Source organism: Oncorhynchus kisutch, linkage group LG6 (genome assembly GCF_002021735.2).
Source record: "Oncorhynchus kisutch isolate 150728-3 linkage group LG6, Okis_V2, whole genome shotgun sequence".
NCBI classification, from domain to species: domain Eukaryota; kingdom Metazoa; phylum Chordata; class Actinopteri; order Salmoniformes; family Salmonidae; genus Oncorhynchus; species Oncorhynchus kisutch.
In genome coordinates this window covers 76,383,382-76,401,273 of record NC_034179.2, presented here as the reverse complement: position 1 = coordinate 76,401,273, position 17,892 = coordinate 76,383,382, and the positions used below count along the sequence as shown (strand labels likewise).

The window sequence follows — 17,892 nt, the reverse complement described above, 5'->3', positions numbered from 1 at the left end:
TGTCTATTGCTGGCAGCACCAATTCATTGAGTCAAATTCTGTGAATGTAGGCCACTTGGCCAATAAAAGTTATTTTGATTCTGATAGACAGTAACGTTAATTTGAATGTCCTTAGCCTCTTCCCATATCCCATACAATCACGCGTCAGTGGCCCAGGGAGCGTGGGAGAAAGATAACCCAATGTTTTCTCAATAAAAAAACATGTGTATTGGCAAGAACCTAGTTATTTTGTATATTTTATGAAATAAGAATAACTCTGAATAGACGGTAATTTCATTTTGTAAATTATTTAAAAAATTTTGGTGTGTGTGATTTGTTGGCAATTTACGCTGGTAACGCGTAGTCAGGCGCATCATAATTTGGTTTATGACATCACAATGTGAAATAGGCAACATATTTTGATGTTCTGCAAAATAAGGCATAGTCTACAAATACACTGAAATGGGATGTTTGTGTTGCTGTAAAAAGGTATATGTCTATTCTGGGCTAGAATTCTGATCTAATTCTGTTACAATTTAGAGTATATTCTATTCTTTTCAGCTATTCAAGTTCAAATGTAACAAGTTCAAATGTAACAAGCTCTGTTGTGAAGCAAGAAATACATTTTAATATACATTTTTATGTACTATATTAGCTATATAATGTTTCTCCAAACAGAAAAAGAAGTGCAGAGTTCGCCTCGGGATTGGGAGCAGCTGCCCATCGCCGTTCCCAATCCCACCCAAACTGACACCATCGGATGCCAGCATGGTAACTGCATCAGTTTGGAAAAATCGGGAGAAGAAGAACATAAAGGATCACCACCAACTTGATTCATCCTTTCCCTTTTTTTTCCATTTGAAACCGTCTACAACATCTCTGACGCCCCTCGACCCCTTGTCTGGCCGAACACCAATTGGCACTCCATCCCCCTCTCCCCCCTCACCCCCCGGATCCCCTGCCAGATCCCCTTCCACTCTCTCCAAGTTCTTCAGCCTCTCTTCCCTCTCCTCTCTCCACATGTCATCTCTCTCTTCCTCTTCCTCTTCTTCTTCTTCAGAGGAAGGATCACAGACCTCCTCCCATTTTAGTGCTTCCTGTGTTCCCCTGGCTGTCTCAACTCAGTCATCCTCCTCTGCCACTCCCCCCAGTCCTGCCTGCCCTTCCTCCCCAACCCACGTCTCCTCCCCTGCCCCCCAGTCCTCCTCTCCAAACCCCCTTGACCACCATGGAGAGACCAACAAAGACAGTGAGACTGCCAGGTACTGCAGCCTGATATCAAATTTCATGCCAACCAACACCATTGAATTGAAATGAAAAAGACAATATAATATAGCTAACCTAATGCATATGTCTGTGTGTCTTTACAGAGATCTTATGAGTTCCGAGGTCAAAGAGGTGGGGGCAGTTCTTCCACAGACAAAGAGAATGGTACCCCAATTTGCTGGCATCGCAGGTCTGTAAACGGGTGCCATTTGTTGGTGCTATTTTTCTCAATTCATCTTTGACAAATCTTCTCTTTTACCGCTGTCCGTCTCTTGGTCTCTCTCTGCAGAGGCCTCCATTGACCTGAGGGCTTCCTCTGTCTCCTTGGAGAGGTAAGTACTGTAGACAATTGCCACCGTCATCTCACTCGACTCTACATAAGAGTTGTCACTCACACTATGACATGGTAACGAATATCTGTATGCCTGTACATTAAAACAGTGTTCAAACAGACAGATTGGTGTTGAGCTACGGCTACTGAGGCCTCTAACCTGTCTCTCTTCCTCCAGGCCATTGGTCAGGTCTCGGGACGCCATGGCCCGCCTCCGCAACCTGTTCAGTAAGAGTAGCACCCAGCTGGGGGAGCAGAGCTGCACAGGCGAGGGTGAAGACAACACCAAGCTCCTCGGGTAAAAGACACACACACACCTACACACACACCCTTACTCTTATCTTTGAGCTCCTCTTTTTGTTTACACTAATTCTGTGTGGTACTCAGAGTTATCTTGTGTTCATGCCTTACAAATCCATTCATTAGTTTACCTTTGGTCCACAGTTCAGATATTAGTGTGGTACTGATGGCTTCTTTCCCACAGGTTGCCTAATATTGGCAACACCTGCTTCATGAACTCTGCTCTGCAGTGCCTGCTGGGGCTGCCAGCATTTTGTAGAGACATCCTGAGACAGCAGGACACCTGGAGTTCCTACGCCTCTTCTAAACTGCTATGGTATACAGCCTCGCTCTCACCCTCCTGTCCCACCTGTACACACACTGACCCACCCACCTAGACGCTTATAGTTACAGTACACAGTCCCGCCTCAATGTATGTATCAGTGGAGGCTGCTGAGGGGAGGACGACTCGTAATGATGTCTGAAATGGAGCAAATGGAATGGCATCAAACACATGGAAACTATATGTTTGATGTATTTGATAGCATTCCACTGATTCCGCTCCAGCCATTACCACGAACCCGTCCTCCCCAATTAAGGTGCCATCAACCTCCTGTGGTATGTATGTACAGTATGTATGTATGTATGTATGTATGTATGTATGTATGTATGTATGTATGTATGTATGTATGTATGTATGTATGTATGTATGTATGTATGTATGTATGTATGTATGTATGTATGTATGTATGTATGTATGTATGTATGTATGTATGTACTGGATGTATACTAAATAAAAAATATAAATGCAACATGCAACAATTTCAAAGATTTTACTCAGTTACAGATCATATAAGGAAATCAGTCTATTGAAATAAATTCATTCGGCCATAATCTATGGATTTCACAACTGAGCAAGGGTGCAGCCATGGGTGGGGCTGGGAGGGCATAGGCCCACCCACTGGGGGGCTAGGCCCAGCCAATCAGAATGAGATTTCCCCACAAAAGGGCTATATTACAGACAGAAATACTCCTCAGCACCCCCTCAGACGATCCCGCAGGTGAAGAAGCCAGATGTGGCAGTTCTGGGCTTGTGTGGTTACACGTGGTCTGCAGTTGTGAGACCGGTTAGATGTACTGCCAAATTCTCTAAAACGATGTTGGAGGCAGCTTATGATATAGAAATGAACATTCAATTCTCTGGCGGACATTTATGCAGTCAGCATGCCAATTGCACGCTCCCTCAAAACCTGAGATGTCTGTGGTATTGTGTTGTGTGACAAAACTGCACAATTTAGAGTGGCCTTTTATTGTTCTCAGCACAAGGTGCACCTGTGTAATGATCATGCTGTTTAATCAGCTTCTTGGCAACGGATAAATTCACACTAACAGGTATGTAAACAAATTTGTGCACAAAATTTGAGAGAAATTAGGTTTTTGTGCATATGGAAAATGTATGGGATCTTATATTTCAGCTCATGAAGCTTGGGACCAACACTTCACGAGTTGTATTTATATTTTTGTTCAGTATGTATGTTTGTGTGTGTGTGTGTGTGTGTGTGTGTGTGTGTGTGTGTGTGTGTGTGTGTGTGTGTTTGTGTGTGTGTGTGTGTGTGTGTGTGTGTGTGTGTGTGTGTGTGTGTGTGTGTGTGTGTGTGTGTGTGTGTGTGTTTGTGTGTGTGTATGTATGTATGTATGTATGTATGTATGTATGTATGTATGTATGTATGTATGCTCTCTTTCGTACACTCTTAGTGCCTAATATGATTTTTAAGATAAAACCACACCCAACTCAGCTACTGATTAACACCAGAGGTGATTTCCTGTCACAATCAGGAATCAGCTAAAGTAGAAGCACAGAGCTAATCTGTGGCCAAGGTGAGAGAGTGAAACCTGAATGCATGCTCTTTGTCTCCCTCCACAGCTGCTTTGCCGAGTTACATCAGGCCAGGCTTTCTGGAGGCACTGTTAATGCTAAGAAAAAGGAAAAGAAGAAAATCCTTCAAACAGTCAAGCGCTGTCTCTCTGTTGTCAATGAGGACTATGAGGACGACGATGAACAGGTAAGATATTATATGCTAAAAGACTCACTTAACAATAAACCTGGGACACGTGAAAGTCTTTTTCCTTAGCTCTGTTTCAGTTGTGGTTGTTGATGTATTTTCTATTTCTTTCCCATTCTTCTCTTAGGATGCCCATGAATGTGTGGTGCTCCTCCTCTTTCAGCTGAAGGAGGAGGGTATGGCATTAAAGGGCTCACCAGAGCCATACACCTGCCCCGTGAAGCAGTTAGAATTCAAGCTGAAGACTTCCCGTACCTGCACCAGGTAACAGCTGTCATTTGTATACGGTGTACCTTGATGTCTTCATCACATTTGTGAGGAGGTTTAATGTCAGCATAACATGCAGGATACAGAGGTAAAGCATTAAGATAGTGTGTAGAGGGATCAAAAGGTTTGTGTTGGATAGCTGATGCATTTCTCTCCGTACTTCTGAAGCTGTGGAGTTATAGTGTATGGTCAGGAGGCTTACAATCACTTGTCACTGAGCCTGAGCCATTACCTGCCACACAGCCTGGACCTCTACTTTAAGGTCAGCACTTAGCTTAAACCAAGAGTTAGTATGTCAAGGAACACTATCATTAATGTCATAATGTTCATAATTGTATTGCTATCCTTTGTCACCTAGCCATCTGCGTTAGAGTGTGCATGCAGGGTGTGCTCAGGCAGCATGGCATCTGTGACTAGGCACTTCCTCACGCTGCCCCGGTGAGTCGTCATCATCTCAGATGACAATTGACAGTCCTGATCTAACTCACCAAACTGGATTATTGATTTGAGTACAATACTGATTCCTTTGTCTGTGTGAATGCCTGCCTGTTCATCCCGTCTTTGTGAATGTCTGTCTGTCTGTCTGTGTGTCTGTCTGTGTGTGTGTGTGTGTGTGTGTGTGTGTGAGTGTGTAAATGCCTGCCTGTCCGTCTGTCTCTGAGCAGGGTCCTAATGCTTCATATTAAGCGGTTTACTGCAGGCAACTGGGAGCCAGAGAAGGTGGACGATCCCATGTCCATCCCTGCAGAACTGACCCTCCCAGCCCTATGTGGGGAGACAGCCCCTGTCCAGCATGGAGCCAGGTTGGTTTACACTCTGTTTGGGGACATTGCACATTGAGCAGCCAACACACACCAGGATTTTCACACACTAGATATTGATTTTTATTGCCATCGATTTACACAGGGCAAGCTCACTGGGGAACAACAACATGGACAACACATCTGCAAACACCCCGAAAGGCACCCTTGATAAACCAGGTAGGACATTGTGCTACTGACATCATGCAGAACAAATGGAGTCAATCACAACAATGAGTCACCCTCTCATGAAACAGGACTGTTGAGGAAAGCAAGTCAGAAGTTAAGAGTATATTTGTTGATAGGTTCCCGCTTCACTTTTTGGTTTGTATTTACACTATATTTTATATACCCCCACCAGCTTCAATTTCCTCTGACCAGCTAGAGAAACCAGCTGACAGTGAGAAGGGGCAGCAGGCAGTCGCTGTGGTGAGGAGAGAGAGAGAAATATATATATATAGAGAGAAATATATATATAGAGAGAGAAATAAATAAATAACAGATAATTAGATCCAGTTGAGATAGTTTGGGGGCGGGTCAAGATAAGGCAGTTATAGAAGGCACCCCTATCCTGTAGACAAAATAACCATCCTATTATTAAATGTGTTTCCTTACAGAGCCACCAGCCAGACAATATCTACAAATTGTCAAGTGTGATCTCACATCTGGGAGACAACATGTATACAGGTATGCAGGCACGCAGGTATGCAGGCACGCACACGCATACATAATTCTGAAAGCTTAATGTACACTCTATTCTGTCTCCCTTGTTCCCCAGGCCACTACATCAGTGATGTTTTGGACAGCCGTGGCAGTGGGTGGCTCTGCCTGGATGACTCACGTGTCTTGAGGACAGATGAGGCCACTGTGCTGAGGGCGAGGGCACAGACTGCCTACATCCTGTTCTATGTCTGCAGGTAAGGCTCTAGCCCACACATTTGAGAAGAATGCCACAAATGGAGTCAATCACAACAATGAGTCATCAAGAAAAAAAAAGTGTTTACCAAAGCTAGAAAGATGATTCATTGACCACACATTAAGAGTTGAATGTGTAATCTTTAATGTGTTATCTTTAACCTGTAATCCCTCTATATGTGATATTTTCCAGACATTGTATGTACATGTAAGATCTCCCTGTCATTTCTCATTGTAGTGGAGCAGGGGAAGGAGACCAGGCCCCTCAGGACCAGGAGAACCCATCATAAAACTCAGGGAGATGCACAGAGCCCAGGGACCACCTGGAGTAACACCTACCACAATACCAAGAAACATCAGATTCATCGAATTAGGCTGCCCTACACCACCATCAAGCAGCCCTAGACCACCATCAAGCTGCCCTACACCACCATCAAGCTGCCCTACACCACCATCAAGCTGCCCTATACCACCATCAAGCTGCCCTATACCACCATCAAGCTGCCCTAGACCACCATCAGGCTGCCCTATACCACCATCAAGCTGCCCTATACCACCATCAAGCTGCCCTAGACCACCATCAAGCTGCCCTAGACCACCATCAAGCTGCCCTATACCACCATCAGGCTGCCCTACACCACCATCAAGCTGCTCTACACCACCATCAAGCTGCCCTACACCACCATCAAGCTGCCCTACACAACCATCAAGTTGCCCTACACCACCATCAAGCTGCCCTACACCACCATCAAGTTGCCCTACACCACCATCAAGCTGCCCTACACCACCATCAAGCTGCCCTAGACCACCAGGGAATAAAGCTGCATGAGACCACCACCAGGCTGCCCCAGACCACTAGGGAATAAAGCTGCCTTAGACCACCATCAAGCTGCCTTAGACCACCATCAAGCTGCCCTAGACCACCATCAAGCTGCCCTAGACCACCAAGGAATAATTCTGCTCTAAACCACCAGGGCAACGGTCTTCCCTAAACCACCAGGACATCAGGCTGCCCTAGACCACCAGTACATCAGGCTTCCCTAAACCACCAGGACATCAGGCTGCCCTAGACATCAGGCTTCCCTACACCCCCATGACATCAGGCTGCCCTAGACCACCAGGCTGCCCTAGACCACCTGGACATCAGGCTGCCCTAGACCACCTGGACATCAGGCTGCCCTAGACCACCAGGCTGCCCTAGACCACCTGGACATCAGGCTGCCCTAGACCACCTGGACATCAAGCTGCCCTAGACCACCTGGACATCAGGCTGCCCTAGACCACCTGGACATCAGGCTGCCCTAGACCACCTGGACATCAGGCTGCCCTAGACCACCTGGACATCAGGCTGCCCTAGACCACCTGGACATCAGGCTGCCCTAGACCACCTGGACATCAGGCTGCCCTAGACCACCTGGACATCAGGCTGCCCTAGACCACCAGAGGAAACAGCCTACACCACAAAGCATGTACCCACTGTAGGCCATCTACTGTATGTTTACAATTATATAAATATAAAACATCTCACTGACCAAGTGCAATTTATTTTCCTTTACTGTACATGGTAGTGAATAAATGTACCTACAGTGCATTCAGAAAGTATTCAGACCCCTTGACCTTTTCCATATTTTGTTAAGTTACAGCCTTATTCTAAAATGGATTAAATTGTTTTTTTTCTTCTCATCAATCTATACACAATAACCCATAATAACAGAAAAAAACAGATTTTTTGATTTTTTGGCAAATTTATAAAGAAAACAAAAATCTGAAATATCACATTTACATAAGTAGTCAGACCTTTTACTCAGTACTTTGTTGAAGCACCTTTGGCAGTGATTACAGCCTGGAGTCTTCTTGGGTATGATGCTACAAGCTTGGCACTCCTGCATTTGGGGAGTTTCTCCCAGTCTTCTCTGGAGATCCTCTCAAGCTCTGTCAGGTTGGATGGGGAGCGTCACTGCACTGCTATTTTCAGGTCTCTCCAGAGATGTTAGATCGGGTTCAAGTCTGGGCTCTGTCTGGGCCACTCAAGGACATTCAGAGACTTGTCCCCAAGCAACTCCTGCATTGTCTTGGCTGTGTGCTTATGGTCATTGTCTTGTTGGAAGGTGACCCCTTCACCCCAGTCTGAGATCCTGCATGCTCTGGAGCTGGTTTTCATCAAGGATCTCTCTGTACTTTGTGCCGTTCATCTTTCCCTCGATCCTGACTAGTCTCCCAGTCCCTGCTTCAGAAAAACATCCCTACAGCATGATGCTACCACCACTATGCTTCACCGTAGAAATGGTGCCAGGTTTCCTCCAGATGTGACACTTGGCATTCAGGCCTAAGAGTTCAATCTTGGTTTCATCAGACAAGAGAATCTTGTTTCTCATCTGAGAGTCTTTAGGTGGCTTTTGGCAAACTCCAAGCATGCTGTCATGTGCCTTTTACTGAGAAATGGCTTCCGTCTGGCCACTCTACCATAAAGGCCTGATTGGTGGAGTGCTGCAGAGATGGTTGTCCTTCTGGAAGTTTCTCCAATCTCCACAGAGGAACTCTGGAGCTCTGTCAGAGTGACCACCAGGTTCTTGTTCACCTCCCTGACCAAGGCTCTTCTCCCCTGATTGCTCAGTTTGGCCGGACGGCCAAACTGTCTTTGGTTTTTGTTCCGACATGAAATGCCACTGCGGAACCTTATATTGACAGGTGTGTGCCTTTCCAAATCATGTACAATCATGTACAAGTATTCTTGTTTTTAATGTTGTTTACATTTGCTAGAATTTCTAAAAACCTGTTTTCGCTTTGTCATTATGGGTTATTGTGTGTAGATTGATAAGGATTTTACATTTTTTTGTCCATTTTGAATAAGGCTGTAACGTATAATGTGGAAAAAGTCAAGGGGTCTGAATACTTTCCGAATGCACTGTAGAGGCAATCCCTAGTGGAAAAAGTAAATATTACAATAATACTGTGTGTCTGTGCACAGTCTATAGTCTACGCGCTCCCTCAGGGCTTCAATGTAACCACCAATGAAGTAATGGAACAATGTATGGCAATGTAACATGGACCATACGTCACATATCAGTTTGGAAGACAGTCTTTCCCACAGTAGTTGTGGGAAAGACTAAGAGGACATCAACGTGTTGCACAAGAATGACAGAATAAATCAAATACTTTTCTATAATGGATATGTTTATTGGTCTTTTACAACAATAACAAAACAAGGCTAGGAATACAAGAAATAAAAGGAGATGATGAATACCTGGTCGTCAACAGCCAGTCCACTAATAATAACAACCTTCAGGATGTTAAAGCTTTGAACCCAATGAAATCCTACTTTCTGCCTGGCAGACAGAAGACTCCATAAATCATTCTGTTATAACACTGGTTCACACCAACACGATGGGAGAGGTGCTTATGGTATAATATGACACTAAAGCTATGAAACTGGTTCAAACACGATACACTTGTTCCCCCCCATGTCTTTATTGAGAAGTGTCTTTCAAAAGAAACAGATACATCTTTTTCCCCCAATTTGTTATGGTTTAAAATAATTAATAAAGGCCTCATATGTATTTACTAATTTACAAAATGGTAATTTATGTTTAACAATCAAGACATCAACAAGTGTGCATATTCAAATTGATCGATTTCTCTACCCTGAACCACTGAATTAAAATCAACGCTCTAACACTCAACAACAAAAAATCAATAAACATGAATTAACCTTCTGTAAATCATGCTAATATTATTCAGCCATTTGTAATGCAATGATATTATGGTGACAAGAGATGCCAAAGAAACCTTGTGCATTTTGAGTTAAGCATTTTGTACATGGTACAGAAAACATAACTGAATGGGCAGAATTATACATAGCAATATTATAGTATGTCAAGCACACATTTGGGCTGTCTTCCTAAATAAAGGGCCTTCACTCCAAGTCTGACAAACCTAATTCCACACATTATCGTACACCACTTAAAGTAGATTGATATGTCAAATATAAAATGGTGGGTTATTGGACAAGGTTATATTGGTAAAGTTAACATGGTCTTTTGCTGGTCATATATATAGGGGGAAGTGCTGAGGCAACATGGCGTGGTACAATCTCATTTACTACAAACCTGCTACCAAATAGTTATTCACATAGTTATTTTTTATAGTAAACTAAGTGGATTGCAGTATCTCTATGACAGTGGTGGTTTTGATGAAAACATTTGGTGGGATCATCATTTAGGCTACCATTTAAAAATAATTCCCTCGCTTATGCTGTGCTTTGTTTTACATTTCCTGGTCCAATACTGTACAATCATGAAAGACACATGTTTTTACCGACTTGTGTGCAGTCGTCCACCTGTGTGCCAGTAAACCAGCTGAAATGACAGTGGTTAATTCTAGCTAGAGGGCTGTTTGATTCTAATGGCTGTTCCAGGGAAGTAGCTTAACATAATTATGGTAAACTCCTGCTATTTGTTTTCGAGTGCCTATGCACACTCAGACTCCTATTTAAAAGCACTTTTATCTGCAATTGATGTTAAAAACGAATCCAAGGCTTGATGTGCGGTATATTCATATGGAGGAGATGATGGATTTGCTTGGCCCTGCAGCTTGCCATAGAGGGATAAGGCAGAGTAGTGGGGTCCACTGCTGGTGTCTGGGGTTAGGAGGACAGGGGTAAGGTTTGTGGGGGTGGAGGCCATGCTGCATGTGGGCTGGAGGGAGAGCTTCTACTCTGGATGGGGAGCCGCTGGCGTCTCGTTGGCATTGGCGTCCGTGGTCTTGTTTTCCACCTCGTCGTCTGATAGGAGGTCGAGCGATGTTCCCTCCACCTGCAGCTGACGCCTGCCCGAGCGGCTGGAGGAGAAACTGATGGGGCCTCCACGCCTGCAGGGGACAGGGGGGGCCAGGAGAGGTGGAGAGGTATTAGTAACGAGGACCACAATTTGGCCAATATACACAACTGATTGTGTCAAAAATATCATCTTAGAGTTTGTGTGTGTGTGGGGCTCTAAATACCTGAGGCGGCTCTTGAGTGTGTTGACCTCGCGGCTGAGACCCTCGCTGGCCTCAGTTGCATCGTCCAGCTCCCTCTGCAGCTTCCTGCGGTAGGCGTTGGCACGTGTGGCCTCCTCCTCAGCCTCCTCAAGCTGCCTCTTCAGCTGCTTCATGCGAGAGTTGGCCTTCTCCATCTGACTCAGCCAGGAGTCACAACAGACATCAACAATGATGAACAGTCTATACTAATACTTACAATACTCAGCAGTCTTATGGTCCAGTGGTTACTGCAAAGAACCTACTGTAGGAAAGACTCCATTCCTAAATCTTCACACCTATCCAATCCCGCCCCACCTTTGCAAGTTGTACTGAATTGGATAGAATTCCTTCTTTAGCTGTGTACATCTTAAAAATGCACTATGCAGAATTCGCCTCATTTCTGTTTGAGTCAAAACAAGCAGTCATTGTGTAGAGGATCCATAACCAAAAAAATAGATATTTTCAGCTGTTGTACAAAACCGAAAGTCAAAGACGCAAAAACTAAACTTAAGAACAGGAAGCATAGAAATAGAGCACATAGAACAAACCTATCGCTTCTTAGACTTGTTTTCAATGAGAATTAAATATATTGTAGCTTTAAGATCTGGGACGTCCAAACATCCCTGACAAGCTCCTCACCTGTTCCTTGTACTGGTCGGAATGGCGGCGCTCGTCCTCCACCTGCATGCACACCTCCTTCAGCTTCTTCTCTGTCCGTCTCACAAGCTTATTGGCCGCTGCTCGCTCCCTGATAGGAGGACAGAGGAATGAGGTCTTAGGACAGTTAGAGCATCACAGGAAACGCAATGTAACAAAGGTTGTCAGTCATAGATCTTCAAGTGCCTCTCATAAGATTGCTTTTGGCTCATTACATTGATCACATTAACATTTAGATCACATTCAAGAACCTCTCTTCCAACGGGCTGAGCCTGTTCTAAAGCCCTCATGAACTCCTCCTGAGTCTTGGTCTCCTATTTCACCCTGCTATTTTCACCCTTCAACCTAATAAGGTTTGGAGTTGTTATAAGAGAGTTGCTGTGTTTCTCACTTAGCCTCCTGCTCCAGCTGCTCCTCCAGCTGCAGTATCTTGGCCTCCAGGGCAGTGATGGAGGCCTTGAACCGGCTCTTCACAGAGCCCTCCAGCTCACCCAGCTTGGCCCGCAAGTCCTTGTTCTGCCTCTCCAGCTGCTGGCGCGCATTCTCACTCTTCTGGGCCAAGCTGCGCTCTGCCACAAGCTCCAGGGTCAGGGTGTCCACCTGGGGGAGGAGAGAGGTGGAGAGAGGAAAACAGGGAATGAAGGAGAGAGGGGAAAGTGAGAGAGAGATAAGAGTACTTTTTATGGTAGGGGCTGAATAATGGATTGTTCCCTAAAAGTCAGAGGAACAAGGGTAATATGATTACAATGATCACGTCTGCAACCTGAAAAGGTTTCCTCCTGGGTCATACCTGCATGGTGGTCTTGCGGAAGCGGTCATTGAGCAGCTCCATGTTGCCCTGTTCCTCCTCTAGTTCCTCCTCCAGCTGAGCAATGCGAGCCTCCAGCCTCCTTTTCTCATCCATCAAGGCAGACTTGCCCGAGGTGCTGTTGGAGATCTCGTCCGCTAGCTCATCCCGTTCCTGCTCTGCGTGGCGCCGCGCCCTCTCTGACGCCGCCAGGTCCTACAGGGCAGAGGTCACACAGAGGTCAAACACAGGTCACCATTTCTCACAGTAAGATGAGCCAGTCTAGACTACAGGAAACAGCAGACCAAAACACAGAGTTATGACGGGAGCAATACTACAGCCCACTGTACCTCATGCAGCTGGAGAACCTCGGCCTCCAGGCTCTTCAGCTTCTTCTCGTTCTCCTTGGATTGGGAGAATATTTCGTCCCGAGAGGCCCGGGCGTCCTCCAACTCCCTCTGGTAGTCTTTCATCTGGGACTGAGGGAGAAAGTGGAGATAGATCGAATCCCATTATTGACCAAAATAATAAATTGTATATTTTTTTATTTGTCTTGTCTGTTCTACAGACGGTGTGAGTTTATTACCTGCAATTTGCGTAGCTGCTTGATGGCTTCATCACGGGCCTTGTTGGCGCCCTCTATCTGTCCCACCATGTCCATCAGGTCCATCTCCAGCTTCTTCTTAGCAGCCACGGCCAAGGCTCTCTGCTTCCGCTCATCCTCCAGCTCTGCCTCCATCTCACGCACCTGAGGAGACCAGGACAGACCAGGTCAGAGGAGGGGAAGGGGGTGGCATACATTCTCTGAGAGTATGACAACATATTGTTCCTGGAATTTTTTCACACAATTCTTGTTTGTATGGAAGTAATGTGTCCTCTATGCACCTGTTTGACAAGCACCCTTTTCTTCTCGTCGTTCTGGTCGTCTCGCCCCTGCAGGTCTCTCTCGTACTGGGCCTTCATGGCCTGCATGTTGACCTCCAGACGCAGCTTGGCGTCCTCCGTGGCCTGCAGCTCGTCCTCCAGCTCCTCCAGCTGAGTCCTCATCTCCTCCAGCTGCTGATCCAGAGTCCTCTTGGACTTCTCCAACTCATGGACCTGGACAGTGGTAGAGAAGATACTTTGAGGTGATGATATTTGGAATGAACTGGCTTTTAAAGTTTAGGTTTAACCTAGTTTATTTCTGTAGGATGCAGAGCAGTCCATCTGAAAACAACAGATGCAAACCATTCTGCCCTCAGCTGAACAAAACACAGGTATTCAGTGCAACACTCACGTTCTTGCCCACGTCGTCCTTGGAGCTCATCAGGTCCTCCATCTCACTCCTCAGCTGCTTGTTGAGTCTCTCAAACTCCTCCTTGGCCTCCAGAGCCTCATCCAGAGCCCGGGCCAGAGACAGGGACTTGGTCTCCTTCTCCCTGGCCTCCGCCTCAGCCCTGTCCTTCTCCTCAGCGTAGCGTGCAGAGATGTTCTTCTCCTCAGCCAGCAGCTACAACACAGGGTAAAAACGGACTTACAGAGGGACAATGTCCACCATCTATCTACACAATGCCATTCCATACTGTGCTCTAAGACCAAGCCAATTTAGCTACCATTATGGATGGCTTAGAGTGATCAGTCAAACCTGGTCAAACTTCTTCTGCTTCTTCTCCAGGTTGGAGACTATGGTTCTCTGGTGGTCCAGATCCACCATGAGGTCGTCCAGCTCCTGCTGCAGGCGGGTCTTGGTCTTCTCCATCTTCTCAAAGGCAATGCCCTTCTCCTCCAGCCTCAGGGTGGCCAGCTCCATGTCCTTCTGCAGCTTCCTCTTCACTTCCTCCAGACCCTCCACCATCCCCACGTCATCCTCCAGCTTCTTCTTGGTCTCAACCAGCTACACATACATAAAGTTTATAATGATATGATGCTCACTGAAGGATGGATACAGTAGGTGGTAGCTTGTTAAGGTGATAACATCTGTGTTGCAGTTAATGTGTAATATTATTTGAATAGATACAATGAAGCTGTAAGGCGCTGTGCGGACCTGGGCCTGCAGTGTGCACAGCTGTTTCTCCAGGTTTCTGCGCGCCACCTCGTCCTCCTCCTGCTGCTCCTGCAGGGTGCTCTTCTCCTCCTCCAGCTGGCGGATACGACTGCTCATGTTCAGCTTCTGACGTGTCTCTTCCTGGAGAAGCTCCTACACAGAGAGACAGAGACAGACAGACAGACAGACAGAATCCCATATCCCAAAGATGAGACATTGACATGGAAACAGAATGCCACGTCCTCTTAATGTAAATGTAGCAAAAAACTATTTTTCAAGCAACAGTTTTGCTAGGACTGTCTGGGAGTGGGGAGGGGGAAACTGAAAACTAGCTGCTATTAGCAAATCGGTTTGGATCTCTCTTTGTTATTGGTCTATTAAATCAGTTTACCGCATGGCGATGTCACCATGGAAAGCCGAAACTCCCACGCATGCAAACCTGCTGATTAGAAGGACTTGCTGGTTGAAAATACAATTTATGCAACTATCAGGAATTAACACTGATCAAATTTGTTCAGTGTTCGTTTCATCAGTTGTTGTACAATATGATATAAAAGACAGGAAAACTAAATTTGGTCTGCACTGGGCCTTTAAGATACACATAATGTGTTCTTCTCCGATGAGAGGTTGTCCAGTCTAGCTCACCTGTGTGTCCTGCATAGCACTCTCCAGGACAGTGGTGTCTTTAACCAGCTTGATTCCCTTCCTCTCTGCATCTTCCAGCAGAGCAGACACACTATCCAGCTCCGTCTGCACACACAGTAAACAGCCCAGTTGAGAGACCATCACCAGCAGAGGTTAACGTGTGTGTGTGCTGCAAATGGCCCTCTCTCACCTGTAGTTTGTGGGAGCGGTCGGCCAGCTCTCCCTTGCCCTTCTCTCCCTCTGTGACCCGGGCCATGAACTCCTGGAGCTGGGCCTCCAGCTTCTTCTTCTTGTGTTCTGACTCCGTCTTGGCCTGCTGCAGCCCCTTTACCTCACTGACCAGCACCTTGTTGGCACTCTCTGTGCTCTGCTTGTTCTTCTCCAGGTTGACCTTGAACTGGACACAGACCAAGAGATATTACAATAGGAATCATGCTCAGACAACACAAAACATTTAAAACAGAGGAAGTACTACCTCCACTTCCTCATCCAAGTTTTCTCTGACTAAACATGACCATGCGGTTGTTGTGAAGCCACCCACCCTTTTGGCCTGCTCTAGCTGCTCAGACACCTCCTCCAGGGCCGTGGAGTGTCTCTGTCTCATCTCCTGGATCTGAGCCTCGTGGTTCTTGGTCTCCTCGTCGATGGCCTTCTTCAGCTCCGTCACCTCCTGCTCACGCTTGGTCCTGAGCTCCTGCTGGGCTGCGGTGGTGTCCAGGGTGTCCTCTAGCTCAGTCTTTAAGGCCTCCAGCTCCTCACTCAGATCTCTCTTGAGCTTCTCAGCCTTGTTCCTGGAGACCTTTTCTGATTCCAGGTCTTCCTGCAGCTCTGCCAACTGGGCCTGTAGCTCCCGTACCTGCTTCAGGGCGTTGTTCTTCTGGGTCACCTCCTCGTCTCCCCTGACACACACATTTAAAATTCTTATTAGGATGCAACATACAACATTGTTGTACAAGTACAAAGGACCCCAAATAGTCAGGCCTATGGTTGGAGAGTTGAACTAAGTTGCTATGCATGTATTTTCCACTGGTTGGCAGTATCAGACAATATATCCTGAAATAAACACAGATACCTTGTTTGTCACTACCATTGAGTATGTGAGTTGGTCCTGAAAGAGCAGACACAGACTAGACATGGGGCCAACATGTACACATTCCAACCCAGTGAGATCTGCTGAATAAATAGCTGCTGGGTGGTCTGGTCAGCACCGTATCATGACGAGAGGGCATACAAATGGTAAATGCTCATAGGGTTTTAATAGTCAGATTACAAGATTACTGGTGCAAGTCTGGCCAACTGTAGACCTACCATTGTTAAATATGGCATATAAAAGACAGGTGTTGAGACAATTAAAATAGGAGGGATTTTGATGACGGCGCTATACAGCTATGTGATGATTACTTCAGTCAGAGAATCAGACTTCCTCGCAGTCAAACACCTTCCAATGGCAAAATACATCTGAACTATATCTCCAGGTGGCTTCCATCCAGATTTGGGCCTTCCCTCCCTCCGTCCGTCCACCCGTCCGTTTCACCTGGCCTGTGTCTGTCTGTCTTACCGTCCGTCCGTCAGTCTGTCCGTCCGTCCGTCTGTCTCACCTGGCCTGAATAGCCTGCAGCTCCTCCTCCTTCTTAGCCAGCTGCACCTTGAGCTCCTCTATCTGGGCCTGCAGCTCAGCTATCTGGTCCTGCAGGTCTGTGGTCTCTCCATCCAGCTTCCTCTTGGCCTTCTCCAGCTCCTGACGAGTCTTCTCCTCCTTCTTCAAACGCTCTGAAGGGAGGGAAGGAGACAGATGGTGTTAAAGTGTCTGGACTCACTACCTATAACTAGTGAGACCTTGTAGGTAAGAGGACACCTACCTTCCAGGTCCACCATCATCACCTCCTGCTTGTTCTTTGTCTTGCCCAGGTTCTTGGCCTTCTCCTCCTCCTCAGTCAGCTGGGACATCATCTCATTGACACGGTCATCCAGGAGCTTCTTCTCCTGAAGGGGGAAAGAGGAGTCAGGTTGTTTATAATGATAGTAAAGTCCAGTAGCATAATGTTAGTAAGGTCCAATATTTCTCAACCCTAGACTGCCTTTCATCTCCACTCACCTTCAGGAACTTGGAGTTCTGGTCCTCCAGGAGCAAGATGTCCTCCTCAAATTTCTTCATCTTGGCCTCGGCTGTCACCTTCTCCAGCTGCAGCTTCTGCCTGGCAGCCTCCTCCTCATCCAACTGCTCCTCCAGGTCCTGAAATAAATAAAAATCACAGCATTTATTAAGACGGTAACTGGTAGAAATGTTTTGGGTCCACAGAAAATATATTTTCTGTCATAAAATACATGCAACCACTTCCATGTTCAATCTTCTCAAGCTTCCACTCTGCAGTCTCCATGTCTCATCAGTACCTGGATGTGAGACTGCATCTTCTTCTTCTCACTTTGCAGGCCCTGGGTCCTCTCCTCCTCCTCCTCCACTCTAGACTCCAGGTCATGAAGGATCTCCTCCAGCTCCTGCTTCTTAGCGGCCAGACGAGCTCTCATCTCCTCAGCCTCGGCAAACAGCTCCGTCTCGGCCTGCAGCTGCTCCGCTAGGATGTTCTTCTCTTCAATCAGCTACACAATGCAAACATGGGCATAATGGAATGAATGGTACAATGCAGAATTGAAGATCATAAAGGGATGATCCTTAGGGTCTACACTCTTAGAAAAACGTGTTCCAAAAGGGTTCTTTGGCTGTCCACATAGGATAACCCTTTTGGGTTTCAGGTAGAACCCTTTTTGGTTTCAGGTAGAACTCTTTTTAGTTCCAGGTAGAACTATTTTGGGTTCCAGGTAAAACCCTCTGTGGAAAGTGTTCTACATGGAACTCAAACAGTTTT

At 46.2% G+C, this 17,892-nt stretch overlaps 2 protein-coding genes across 5 annotated transcripts in view; one reads left to right on the top strand and one right to left on the bottom strand.

Moving 5' to 3' along the window:
- The first annotated feature begins 3,736 nt into the window (after nucleotides 1–3,736).
- Nucleotides 3,737–7,529, top strand: LOC116374468 (ubiquitin carboxyl-terminal hydrolase 37-like). Its single transcript, XM_031827621.1, has 9 exons — nucleotides 3,737–3,918; nucleotides 4,046–4,182; nucleotides 4,354–4,447; nucleotides 4,544–4,623; nucleotides 4,851–4,988; nucleotides 5,092–5,165; nucleotides 5,603–5,672; nucleotides 5,764–5,902; nucleotides 6,139–7,529. Exons 1-8 carry the CDS (start codon nucleotides 3,757–3,759, stop codon nucleotides 5,777–5,779), a joined length of 771 nt encoding a protein of 256 aa, XP_031683481.1. The 5' UTR covers nucleotides 3,737–3,756; the 3' UTR covers nucleotides 5,780–5,902; nucleotides 6,139–7,529.
- A 1,524-nt stretch (nucleotides 7,530–9,053) lies between these two features.
- Nucleotides 9,054–17,892, bottom strand: part of LOC109891959 (myosin-10) — a 69,248-nt gene continuing 60,409 nt past the window's right edge. For 2 of the 4 annotated variants that reach the window (XM_031827620.1, XM_031827618.1), the window contains 18 exons: nucleotides 17,420–17,626; nucleotides 17,124–17,261; nucleotides 16,888–17,011; nucleotides 16,627–16,798; nucleotides 15,570–15,927; nucleotides 15,219–15,425; nucleotides 15,029–15,133; nucleotides 14,384–14,536; nucleotides 13,985–14,233; nucleotides 13,637–13,849; nucleotides 13,246–13,458; nucleotides 12,947–13,108; nucleotides 12,711–12,839; nucleotides 12,364–12,576; nucleotides 11,965–12,173; nucleotides 11,556–11,664; nucleotides 10,899–11,071; nucleotides 9,054–10,766 (listed from right to left, as the gene is read on the bottom strand). In XM_031827620.1, coding sequence (XP_031683480.1) covers nucleotides 10,610–10,766; nucleotides 10,899–11,071; nucleotides 11,556–11,664; nucleotides 11,965–12,173; nucleotides 12,364–12,576; nucleotides 12,711–12,839; nucleotides 12,947–13,108; nucleotides 13,246–13,458; nucleotides 13,637–13,849; nucleotides 13,985–14,233; nucleotides 14,384–14,536; nucleotides 15,029–15,133; nucleotides 15,219–15,425; nucleotides 15,570–15,927; nucleotides 16,627–16,798; nucleotides 16,888–17,011; nucleotides 17,124–17,261; nucleotides 17,420–17,626 — 3,291 coding nt within the window. In that variant the 3' untranslated portion in view covers nucleotides 9,054–10,609. The remainder of the gene's footprint in view (nucleotides 10,767–10,898; nucleotides 11,072–11,555; nucleotides 11,665–11,964; nucleotides 12,174–12,363; nucleotides 12,577–12,710; nucleotides 12,840–12,946; nucleotides 13,109–13,245; nucleotides 13,459–13,636; nucleotides 13,850–13,984; nucleotides 14,234–14,383; nucleotides 14,537–15,028; nucleotides 15,134–15,218; nucleotides 15,426–15,569; nucleotides 15,928–16,626; nucleotides 16,799–16,887; nucleotides 17,012–17,123; nucleotides 17,262–17,419; nucleotides 17,627–17,892) is intronic. The other 2 variants (XM_031827617.1, XM_031827619.1) reach the window with 1 other exon arrangement.